This window comes from Leptidea sinapis, chromosome 32, assembly GCF_905404315.1.
Source record: "Leptidea sinapis chromosome 32, ilLepSina1.1, whole genome shotgun sequence".
Classification (NCBI taxonomy): domain Eukaryota; kingdom Metazoa; phylum Arthropoda; class Insecta; order Lepidoptera; family Pieridae; genus Leptidea; species Leptidea sinapis.
This window is the reverse complement of record NC_066296.1, coordinates 2,824,115-2,837,943: the sequence shown is the minus strand read 5'-3', so window position 1 is coordinate 2,837,943 and position 13,829 is coordinate 2,824,115. Positions and strand designations below refer to the sequence as shown.

The 13,829-nt window shown below is 29.0% G+C and overlaps 1 protein-coding gene across 1 annotated transcript; it reads right to left on the bottom strand.

Annotated features, from left to right (window-relative positions):
• Window positions 1-6,228: 6,228 nt before the first annotated feature.
• Window positions 6,229-7,205, bottom strand: LOC126974570 (protein atonal-like). The gene has a single exon (XM_050822108.1). It carries the CDS (start codon window positions 7,187-7,189, stop codon window positions 6,728-6,730), a length of 462 nt encoding a protein of 153 aa, XP_050678065.1. The 5' UTR covers window positions 7,190-7,205; the 3' UTR covers window positions 6,229-6,727.
• Between the last annotated feature and the right edge of the window lie 6,624 nt (window positions 7,206-13,829).

Sequence of the window (13,829 nt, the reverse complement as noted above, 5' to 3'; positions counted from 1 at the left end):
AGTAATAAAAAATTTCTATAAACCGAATTATTAGATTAATGTATAAAAATAATTAACAAAAAAACCGACTTCAAAACCAATAGATTAAATATGTACTAAAAAGTATATTTTAAAGTATTTTTTTATTTTTACATTTTAGTGAATCTGAACTAGGTACAATAACTAATAATTTGCCTAAATATGAGTAGATGTACAAAATTTTGCAATGCAGCAGAATAAAAAAATAATTATAAAAATCAGTTCACCCAGTCGAATGTTTTGAGGTAACAAACATACAAGAAAACATACCGACGAATTCTTCGGTAAATTCTCAATTGAGAACCTCCTCCTTTTTTGAAGTCGGGTAAAAATAGTTATAATCACTCTAAAGTCTCAAGTTACGAGTGTTCAACTTAAAAGCTCCAAGCAACACGTGGTACATAGTCATTGTTTGTCTATTTACATAGACCGGAAGTGCGGGCGTGCGCTATGGGTGTCTCGCGATTGGTCGACGCTCGGCCAATCACAGAACAGATGAAGGTTCCAATAGGTATTTAGACGGTTGTAAACCCTTTGTTACTTTGTACTGATTCTATATCGTGTGGGTTTGCTCGCTTAGATCTTTGTTCAATATGTTCAAGCCGAGAACCTTTATTCACTCCTTAGAACATAACCTAAGTTACTCCTTACAACATTAGCTATTTGTTAGTGAAAGTCGCTTCAAAATCAGATCAATCAATTCGTGGATTCATCATCATCATCTTCAGTCGGAAGACGTCCACTGCTGGACAAAGGCCTCCCCCAAAGATCGTCGGTCCATCTTGTAGGGGGTCTACCAACACTGCGTCTTCCGGTACGTGGTCGCCATTCAAGGACTACTTACTGCACCAACGGCCATTTGTCCGTCGAACTATGTGTCCTGCCCACTAGGCCACTTCAGTTTTGCAATCATTTGGGTTATCAGGGATTTGGATCTCCTCATTTCTGATTCGATCTCATAGGGAAACTCCGAGTACAGCCCTCTGAGCGACCATGAGCTTTCTTATCAGGCCCATAGTTAGTTTAATTCAGGGATTAGCCACGACAAACTGATTCATGCACATTAAGTACTTAGCTAGTTAATAACAAATACATTAATTTATTTTAGTCTCTAGAAAAACAAACATTTACGTAAGGTTCATTATGATGTAGGTACTTCCTAGCTAGTCTGGTGATGCGAGGTAATATGGGCGACGGTAACCAATTATCATTACCAAGAAACTTAGTTCAAAAACTAGTTGGAAAACATGGTACAGATGGACTGATGTTGTTTAATTTTTTTATGGAAAAGGATGTCTAACAAGCGTACAGGTCACCTGGTGTTAAGTGATCACCGCCGCCCACATTGTCTTGTAGCACCAAATGAATCACGGGAGCGTTGCCGGCCTTTAAGGAAGATGTACGCGCTTTTTTGAAGGTACATAACCCCTTTATTTACAGCATAAAAGACTTTTTCTCTGTTAAAATTGATTCCCTTAGAATTATTTTTTATGTAAATGGTGGTGGAACAAATGGTGCTTTGAGAGAGAAGAAACGGCCCAATGAACTCTACCAGCATTCAATTTTTTGCACTCTTCTTAATAAAATATTATACAATATTGTACTCTCATTGTTATTTCTATAAAATAATCATAATCTAGTCCCAGGCTGTCCGATCACTTAGATATTCAGCTGTGGAGTAGTAGGATTTACTACAGAGCCATTTTATAATAAAACATTTAAATTTATTTATAGTTAATGCCTGAACAGCGGCTGGGTCTTTCTTTAAGAGTGTTTTTAGTGATTTACCCTTAAAGCTGTTATGTATCTTATGAAGCCTACTAGAATTAGTTACAAGCAATCCCTTATTTCTAGTGTTATAATAATGAAAATCACTATTAAGAGCAAAAAGCTGACGATTTTTGTGAACTTATACAAAATTTTTATAAATGTACTGAAAATGAACAGTCATAATATTTTTTATTTTTTTTTTTAATTTTTCTTTTTGTGACTGACTATAACCAAGCTAATATATTATATCACGAACAGATCTCTTTTGCAGATCAAACACTATATCAAAGTCAGCAACATGACCCCACAGTAAACCGCACATTATTTGAGTTAAAATAAAAAGTTGCTACTGAAACAGTTCCTTTTGTTAATTTTATTCACTGAACCAATACATGCTAACGAGCCATCGTTCCCATAAAATAACCAACTCACGCAAAAACCTATTAACAATGCAAAATACAGTAATAACTACTTGTTAAATATCTCAAAGAATCGCGTATGACTTAACGCCTCTGTCAGCTGTCAAATTTGACAGCCTGATGAAGATCTAAAGTGTCAGACTTGACAGTTGTACGGAACCAATTATTATCTTTGCGTATTCATAATTATATAGCGGAATGTATTGAGGATATTATATCATTGTGATTATGAAGGATGTTTTAAAAAACTGATATATTTTCAAAAAATGGTTCGAATTTTGTAGAGGTACCTACTTAAAACATACTCTGGCGTTTAATAATAACCTTTTTAATTAGATACTATTAGACAGATTATTAGATTGGTCGAACTGTTAAGAATTTAAAAGCTTTTTGTATTTCAAAAATACCTCTTAGTCTAAAGTTGTTAATTTAATAGTAGGTTAGAAAATTTAAATAAAAAAAAACAAACCAAAAATCATTTTATTCACGTAAGTCACGAATGAATGTGAAAAAAATATTTTTCATTATTGAATTTACCGCCACTATGTATAGGGTTGAGCTAATGAGAAGAAGTGGCAAGAAACTCATTGCCACTCTTTTAAAACATATATAACTACATTTTCATTGTTTAATATAGCTTTTCAATTAAAATATTTGTAAATTGAAGTACAATATCTGTATCAATTACTAATTCTAAAAGCGTATGTGGGTTGCGGTGATCACTTCACATCAGGTGACCTATACACTTATTTGTCCCCCTCTGCCATCAAAAAAATTTGAATTTTATGTAGATAGCAACATACCGTCAAATTAAAAGGCATGTAAAATACTGCAGATTTTTTACGCTTTTGCTTAGTATCGTATTCGGTTCTACGAAATCGTCCCTAAAAGGCCTAAGGCGTAAAGGCCTAGAGGCGCCTATTTTTGCCGTGAAGCAGTAATGTGTAAGCATTATTGTGTTCTGAAGGGCGCCGTAGCTAGTGAAATTACTGGGCAAATGAGACTTAACATCTTATGCTGCACGAGAGTTAAGGAGGCGGTGATCACTTAACATCAGGTAATCCGTCCGCTTATCTGTATTGTATCCATAATAAACATTTTTTTTTTCATTAAAAATTACAAAACTAAGTATGGAGATTACTAAAAAGAAAAGGGAGAGCAGATGGACAAGTGAGAGAAGTATTAAAAAGCTCTTAGTAAAACATGCCCAATATTACAAAAAAAAATTTGGTCCAATATATAGTTGACTATTTGAATATTCACAATGGATTAAAAATAATTTTAATAAAACGGAAGAGTTCTAATTTGTTATTCTATTTAAAAAAAATCTTACCCTAAGTTTAAAAAGAATCACTTTACGACTCCAGAGTTGACCAGTGATCCAAACTCCTCCATCCGTTTGAACTGCCATAAAATAAAAAGGTGCACAAATTCGTATGCAAAGAATTGTTTAATACACCTGGCCATTAGCATACGGACAGATTGTATTGTCCATTGATGGACTAGAGACAGTTTAACTGAGCGCAGTAATACTCGTAATCTAAGCTTCCATCTGTGAAAATTTCTTTTATATCTATATATTTAAAAGAACAAAGATGAAATGAAATTTATTTATTTCGTCGAATGCAGTATAACTAAGACCTAGCCACCCGGTGATTTCTGTATTTTCCCCGAAATCATAGATTTGATGAGAGGTTTCACTTTTACCAATTCCGAAGTGGCCTTCAGATCTGTGTTCCTCCTGTTTTAAAAATTGGTTCGATCGCATGAAAAAATGTTTAAAATGTAAAGGAGAGTATTTTGAAAAGCGATAAACATAATATTTAGGTGTTGTTTTTTTAAGTTACGCAAAACTTTTAGTGTGACATACCTACTTTGTAGAGTTTACTCAATATTTAAAAAATCCTTAACACTTTTAAATTTTTATGTCGATTAACCATTTAAACAGGAGTCCAGTAAATTGTGTCGTAGATAGTAGGTAACACTGTTTTGGTCAATACTAGCAATGTTCCGCGGTTTCACTCGCATTCATATCGAGTGGTAAAGGAAAGTCTACCTAGCCGGACTACAGATTTATTTGTAAGATATAAGTTTTATTTCACTTAGATTGACATTTTTAAATTCTTTATATCTTTTGAATGGTATGTCCGTTTTAAATAAATTAAAAAGTATTTTATTGGTATTGAAACGGTTTTTAAAATAATTTTGATAAGGATTAATACAGAGGTATAAATAATATGTTTTGTATATTGTCACCACTTTTGTCAACTTTTAAAATGTAAAAAAGTAGTTAAAAATACAGAAATTGGACATATGGTATCGCGGAATTTTCTGTAACATTTTTTTGTACTATCATCAATAGTTTCCGCATCGCACGCGACGCAGATTTTTGATGACAAATTTATTCACACCTTAAGTTATGTTATTGCATTTTCTTAGGGATTTCTATTATTTTTAAAAATTTTAGGTGCTATAGCTTAAGTTACTCAGTAAAGTTGCAGTCTTTCAGCTTTCTAATGGTGAAAGATTTTTTGTAATCGCTCCAGCAGTTTTTGTGTGATAACATTATAAACATACATACAAAAACACAAATGTTTCCTCTTTATAAGATTAGTTTAGATTAGTAATAATTAAGGAAACGATTCAGAAATCAATTTTGAAAATAAAATTTCTATTTTCGTACCTATCGATGTAATATCCGATTATGCCTTTTGTATGTTAACGTAGCTCATGAAAATCTTTGTACAATAAAACTTTCCCAAAATCCAACAACTTATTGCAGCGTTAGGTAAAATCTTGTATTTAACCTTTTACCCGACTTACTCCAGAATCCAGTGTCCTGATGTTTGTTTCCAGTGAACTCCTAAGCTAATGAACGGATTTTAATGAGGATTACTTCTTGGAGTGCAGTTTAGTCCAACTTGAGAGATAGGATAGTTTTTATTTCGATTTGGGACCCATAATTATTTTTATTTCCAATGTCTGTTTTGTATGGACATACTTTCTATGAGAGAATTTATTGACGCACGGATTGATGGTTCTGATGTGAAACAATTTCATTATAGGTAACAACAGGGAGCATATTTTATGAAATAATTCTTGATGTTATGAAATATTATTGATATATTCATAAAAAACAGTATTTTATTTATTACTTACAGAATAACGTCTGTCGGGTCAGCTCGGTCTGTAGCCTATATATTTTGGCCTTTGTTAATTCAGATAATTTTATGTCCGTCTGAATGTGCTAATCTCGCGAGTCGATATGACATTGCTGTTAAGTAATAAAAAAATATTTTGGCTACATCTGGAGGCCATATTGTGCAAAAGAATAATATCACTATAATTGACGTGTTGGGGACTTCAATCGAGTTCATATTCTTCCAATTTTATGATTTTATGTACCTACCAACACAACATATATCATTAGTTAAAAAAATTTAAACCTAACTCGTAAAAATAGGATAGGAAAATAAACTGAAATAAATGTAGGTATATAACATTTATAATATTACACAAATTTTTTCAATACTATGAATTATCTCGTAAAATATTATCCCTGTAGTTATATTGAAGTTGTTTCACAGTAGAATTGTCAAATCGTGCGATCGAATAAATTCTCTCATAGAAAATATGTTCATACAAAACAAATATAGGAAATAAAAATAGTTATGGGTCTCAAATCGAAATAATAGCTATTTTATCTCTCAAGTTAGACTTGACTGGACACAAACACTGGATTAATATTTCTTAAGAAGATAACCAGTGGTCTTCAGATTTTTACAACTTGGCTTCACTTTGAAAGCTCATACATAAACTTACTGCAAGTGAAAATATTAAAAATTCTTAGTGTGACATTTCGGTAATAAAAAGCAATATATTTTTTAATGTTTCAATTTATTTACAAACACATTCACATACATTAATAATTTATATAATACAGTTTCTACTTATACTAAGTGGAATGCTTAATACTGTTCGGTAAGATGTCATCTAAAACTAATCTAAAAATAAATAATCGAAGGGACGGAATCACAAACATAACTTCAATAAAAATAAGCGTATACTTTACAGGCAAGAAATTTCCTAACGCGAATTAACATATTTAAATTATCTAACATAATTTTTTTTAATGTGAATTTCGCTTTTGGAAAATATAATATCTCCTACATTGGTAACGTGAGTATTATGGTACTATAAAAACCCCTGTACTAACTAACTAAATACATTTTGGCGATAATCTCTTATTGGCTTGTCTCAAAATTTACAATTTTATAACTAATTAATTTTACAATGCTTGCAGCCACTATATTTATATTATAATATTTACTGTATTATTATACATATGTTCATTACATAAGTGTTTTTGCTATTAAAAGTAACAATTTAGGATGGCATATAAATATTTATAGAAAAATGATTTTAGTTTAACAACAACAAAATATGAGATTATAAGGCATTGCAAATGAAAATCTAGATACCAATCAACGATTTAACACTGAGCACTTCACTTTACATACCTATTGTAAAAGTTCATAGAGAGCTGCAATATATGTTTGAGCCATTTGTAGAGTCTCGTATTTGGAGAGCTGGCGATCAGCTCCTAAGGAAGGCAGGTGTCCCCGAAGTCTATCAAACGCCTTATTCAAGTTCTGCATTCGTCTTCTTTCCCTGGCATTAGCAGCTAATCTACGCCTCCTTAAAACTGCAGCACTGGTAGCTCTACCACGCCTCTTTCCAGAACCTTCGAGATCCAACTCCTCGGAATCTTCTAGAATATCGTTCGGTAATCCTCTGTAAGCGATATGGGTTGACTCTTGACTTCCATCTAGAGATGGAGTGGGTTCCAAACTTGATCGGCCCGAATCAGGTGACCTTGGCCAATATAAATACTCTTCAGTCGAATATTCTAACATCAGGTCAGACGAGATCATGTCCTTTTCGGAATACGCAAAGCGGTGGCCGTAAGTTTCGGTTGCCATTTCGACACAGGTGCACTCAACAATGTCCCGAGGGGTTATGTTGCTCCCGTTTACCTGTCATCCCTTATATATTTTCCTGGTGCGCGAGAAAGGGAGCGGTGAGGTGTTCTGCACGGGTGGAAGTGGGACGCCATAACGTAATTAGGGGCCAATCATCATTAGTTATTGGTTCCCGTGCGTGTGCCGATATTACAGTATTGTTTGAATCGAGCCTATTTTTAAGGCTTTTGTTATATTTGTTGAAATTGAAAAAGGTTTATACTTTGGTTGATAGATATATTATTATGATATTCTATTAATTGCGGATTGCTTTTATAAATATAACTATTCGTATTTAATTTTTTATTAAATAAATTTTAAGCTACAGAAACGTTTTTATGTTCTCTCCAAGTAAGTAAGATCTTTATTTGTCGACAAGGGTAATACATTATAGATGATTTAAATTTAGAAGAAACAAAACAAAATTGATTACATCATTAAACAAAGTTAAATTAAATTAATCGCATCATGAAGTTAAAAGTAAGAGTGACCATATCATTATTAAGAATTATTAATTTAAATGTCATAGTTAAATTAAAAATTATGTTCAAAAACGTAACAATAACTACATTTACCCTATAAGCTGTATTAACATATAAAGGCTAATAGATAATTATTAATTAGCTATTCCTTATTTTTAGTGTTGTAATGGTATGATGTATATGATGGGTGATGTATGTATGTATGCAATCACCGCGGCCCATACTATCTTGTAAAACCACAGTAAAAACATGTAAATATTTTGTTTGGAATTTTTTATATTCGGGATTGAAGAAACAGTTATTTTATCTTATCTACTTTAAAACAAGTGGGAAAAACACTTTATATGATGGTTTTGTGATATTCATGTATTTATTAGGTTGCTTGACTTTTCTTAAGGATTTTTTACTTAATAGTACCACTTATATAATAATATATAATATTATTATGTAAGTGGTTAAATAAAATATAAAATTATAAAAAAAAGTAATGAATTGAAAATCATCCATTTCATAAATTTAAATAATACTAATATTTACAGATTAAGATAGTGATATTTTTTAATAACCCATAGATCCATGTGTTTTCAAGATGTAATGTAACTTTTAAAAAGAAGTAAGTTAAAATAAATGTAGAACAACTGTAGAACATTATAGAATTTACAAAGTAAATGTGGCACATTATTGATTTTACAAAATAAATGTGGCACATTATTGATTTTACAAAATAAATGTGGCACATTATTGATTTTACAAAATAAATGAGGCACATTATTGATTTTACAAAATAAATGTGGCACATTATTGAATTTACAAAATAAATGTGGCACATTATTGAATTTACAAAATAAATGTTGCAGATTATTGAATTTACAAAATAAATGTGGCACTTTATTGAATTTACAAAATAAATGTTGCAGATTATTGAATTTACAAAATAAATGATTATTAAATTTACAAAATAAATATTGCACATTATTGAATTTACAAAATAAATGTTGCAGATTATGAAATTTACAAAATAAATGTGGCACATTATTGAATTTACAAAATAAATGTGGCACATTATTGAATTTACAAAATAAATGTTGCAGATTCTTGAATTTACAAAATAAATGTGGCACATTATTGAATTTACAAAATAAATGTTGCAGATTATTAAATTTACAAAATAAATGTTGCAGATTATTAAATTTACAAAATAAATGTTGCAGATTATTAAATTTACAAAATAAATGTTGCAGATTATTAAATTTACAAAATAAATGTGGCACATTATTGAATTTACAAAATAAATGTTGCAGATTATTGAATTTACAAAATAAATGTTGCAGATTATTAAATTTACAAAATAAATGTTGCAGATTATTGAATTTACAAAATAAATGTGGCACATTATTGAATTTACAAAATAAATGTGGCACATTATTGAATTTACAAAATAAATGTTGCAGATTATTGAATTTACAAAATAAATGTTGCAGATTATTGAATTTACAAAATAAATGTTGCAGATTATTAAATTTACAAAATTAATATTGCACATTATTGAATTTACAAAATAAATGTTGCAGATTATTAAATTTACAAAATAAATGTGGCACATTATTGAATTTACAAAATAAATGTGGCACATTATTGAATTTACAAAATAAATGTTGCAGATTATTGAATTTACAAAATAAATGTTGCAGATTATTAAATTTACAAAAAAAATATTGCACATTATTGAATTTACAAAATAAATGTTGCAGATTATTGAATTTACAAAATAAATGTGGCACATTATTGAATTTACAAAATAAATGTTGCAGATTATTAAATTTACAAAATAAATGTTGCAGATTATTAAATTTACAAAATAAATGTTGCAGATTATTAAATTTACAAAATAAATGTTGCAGATTATTAAATTTACAAAATAAATATTGCACATTATTGAATTTACAAAATAAATATTGCAGATTATTAAATTTACAAAATAAATGTTGCAGATTATTAAATTTACAAAATAAATGTTGCAGATTATTAAATTTACAAAATAAATGTTGCAGATTATTAAATTTACAAAATAAATGTTGCAGATTATTAAATTTACAAAATAAATGTGGCACATTATTGAATTTACAAAATAAATGTGGCACATTATTGAATTTACAAAATAAATGTGGCACATTATTGAATTTACAAAATAAATGTTGCAGATTATTGAATTTACAAAATAAATGTTGCAGATTATTGAATTTACAAAATAAATGTTGCAGATTATTAAATTTACAAAATAAATATTGCACATTATTGAATTTACAAAATAAATGTTGCAGATTATTAAATTTACAAAATAAATGTTGCAGATTATTGAATTTACAAAATAAATGTTGCAGATTATTAAATTTACAAAATAAATATTGCACATTATTGAATTTACAAAATAAATATTGCACATTATTGAATTTACAAAATAAATGTTGCAGATTATTAAATTTACAAAATAAATGTTGCAGATTATTAAATTTACAAAATAAATGTTGCAGATTATTAAATTTACAAAATAAATATTGCACATTATTGAATTTACAAAATAAATGTTGCAGATTATTAAATTTACAAAATAAATGTTGCATATTATTAAATTTACAAAATAAATGTTGCAGATTATTAAATTTACAAAATAAATGTTGCAGATTATTAAATTTACAAAATAAATATTGCACATTATTGAATTTACAAAATAAATATTGCAGATTATTAAATTTACAAAATAAATGTTGCAGATTATTAAATTTACAAAATAAATGTTGCAGATTATTAAATTTACAAAATAAATGTTGCAGATTATTAAATTTACAAAATAAATGTTGCAGATTATTAAATTTACAAAATAAATATTGCACATTATTGAATTTACAAAATAAATGTTGCACATTATTGAATTTACAAAATAAATGTGGCACATTATTGAATTTACAAAATAAATGTGGCACATTATTGAATTTACAAAATAAATGTTGCAGATTATTGAATTTACAAAATAAATGTTGCAGATTATTGAATTTACAAAATAAATGTTGCAGATTATTAAATTTATAAAATAAATATTGCACATTATTGAATTTACAAAATAAATGTTGCAGATTATTAAATTTACAAAATAAATGTGGCACATTATTGAATTTACAAAATAAATGTTGCAGATTATTAAATTTACAAAATAAATATTGCACATTATTGAATTTACAAAATAAATGTTGCAGATTATTAAATTTACAAAATAAATGTGGCACATTATTGAATTTACAAAATAAATGTGGCACATTATTGAATTTACAAAATAAATGTGGCACATTATTGAATTTACAAAATAAATTTTGCAGATTATTGAATTTACAAAATAAATGTTGCAGATTATTGAATTTACAAAATAAATGTTGCAGATTATTAAATTTACAAAATAAATTTTGCGCATTATTGAATTTACAAAATAAATGTTGCAGATTATGAAATTTACAAAATAAATGTGGCACATTATTGAATTTACAAAATAAATGTGGCACATTATTGAATTTACAAAATAAATGTGGCACATTATTGAATTTACAAAATAAATGTTGCAGATTATTGAATTTACAAAATAAATGTTGCAGATTATTGAATTTACAAAATAAATGTTGCAGATTATTAAATTTACAAAATAAATATTGCACATTATTGAATTTACAAAATAAATGTTGCAGATTATGAAATTTACAAAATAAATGTGGCACATTATTGAATTTACAAAATAAATGTGGCACATTATTGAATTTACAAAATAAATGTTGCAGATTATTGAATTTACAAAATAAATGTTGCAGATTATTGAATTTACAAAATAAATGTGGCACATTATTGAATTTACAAAATAAATGTTGCAGATTATTAAATTTACAAAATAATATAACATGTTATTGTGTGGTTCTAAGATATAAAAATTATAAAAAAATATATATTTAAATAATAACATTTAAAGTTACTGACAAAGAATGTGATGAATTTTAATAACCATAGATCCATGTGTTCTTAAGAAGCAATGTAACTTTTAAAAGATGTAACTGAGTGATTATTTCCTTTGAATTTTCCATTGAGATTTTCTAACTTCTGGGTAGGATTTTGTTTGCTAAGTTAAGAGTGCCAGAGGCTTTCACTCTGGATTTTTTTTTATGATAAGATGATTTATCATAAACGATACGTTTTGCACGTTTAAATACAGTATCGCTCAGGATCATTCAAAAACCCAAAAATCGAAGTAGCACTGTGATTACATTCCTCATCTTTGAGTTAGATGTTAAGTAAATGATTACTGAGCTACTAAGCAATTTCACTGGCAATAGCGTCCGTCACTCTACTATTTAATGGCAGCCAAAGGTACCGTTGTGGTTTTTTTTGACGGTAAGAGATGATACGAGCACTACGTTCAACTGATGGTGTTTGAAACGCCCTGCCTATTACAATGCAATGCCACTCAAGGTTCTTGAACAATCCAAAAATTCTAAGCAGCACTACAACTGCGCTCGTCACCTTGAGAAATAAGATGTTAAGTCTTGCTTGCCCTGGAATTTCACTACGGCGCCCTTCAGACCCATAACACAATAATCTTTTCACATTACTGCTTCACAGCAGAAATAGGCGCCGTAGAATAATCCCACTGGTAGGTTTGTTCAACAGATTTTTTTTTAAACTTGAAGTATTGCAAAATTATATTTACATAATCAAGTCATGAAATTTATTACTTATTATTTATAATTTATAGGCTTTCTGATCGTATTAGTTTTGAATTCAACTAAGTTATATTAAAAACTGAGATAAATCTTGCAAACCCTTGCTTCAAGGCAAGTACTTCACTTGTGAAAACTTCAAATTGCCAGCCAACAACCATAATTGTCAGTGTTAATAGCCACTGTTTAGATTAAGGATTGGTCTCCGCTGCGCTCCTAGTAGATAACGCAGGCGTGCGGCAACTAAAACTTGGTCGTAGCAAGTTGGCGTACTCGAGTCAGTCACGAACAATGTGTTACGTTGACGTGCCAAATATTCTGTTAAACTTTGCTAATAATTGAAACTAAAATGCCGGGTTGCGTAGTAAAACTTTGAAAAAATAATACAACAAGAAAGTAGACAGACACTGGGATCACGTATCATCAGTAAGTATTTTGTATTTTATTAATTTCAATGTAAAATAACACGAAGCGAATGTTACAAAATTTGATAGATGCCATTGAGTGTCAAGATGCTACGCACACAAGCATCTAATAGTTGCCGTAATGAAAAAGCTATTGTTCTTAGGTACTGCGGTATCTAGTTGGAGTGCAGTGGAGACCAATCCTTAATCTAAGAGCCACTGGTAATTAATGTAATGGTCCTAAATTATTTGTTTACTTTGGCCTCAATATAAAGATATATCCACAATACTCGAATGAAAATCGAGATGCGCTTGTTAATAAAGGTGTAAATAAATTTAATTATTTTTTCGAGAAAAAATTTTATCTTTGCTGACGGCTCACATTAATAGAAATTAACTATTAAATAATATTCTTAATTATATTAAAATTCACAAAATATAAAATAGTAATATGTGTTGTAGCAATAATTAAACCTTGGATCATTTTTACGGCTGAATTTAGAACTAACCTCTATTTTGAGCAGTTCACGAACACTAACACAAAGTTGTTCTCTCGTAGGTAGGTAGGTCTCTCTAAGTAGGTACTTATATAAGTATTGATAAATTAAAGTTATTTAAGAAAGTCATCTTAGATTATTTATATACCTACATCTAGATGTAGTTGGGAACACGTCATCAAAAAAAAAAATTGTGCTTAGAACTAACCTCTATTTAAAGAAATTCACGCACACTAACACAAAGTTTCATACAAATCGCGAGTTTAAGACGTAGCTTGTCACGCACACTAACCCAATATTCCTGGCCTGTTTTTATCGGTTTTCTAACAGCAAGAGAGCTCTATCTAGACGTATAAATTATCTAAGAATAAAACTATATAATTTTTCAATTAAATTATAATAAATATTTGATAACCATTATTTAATAGTCAAGGGAAACGCTTGATTCTGAAAGTTATAAATATATG

Coding starts and splice junctions, on each gene's coding strand:
- LOC126974570 (XM_050822108.1), bottom strand. CDS start 7,189: ATGGCAACCGAAACTTACGGCCACCGCTTTGCGTATTCCGAAAAGGAC.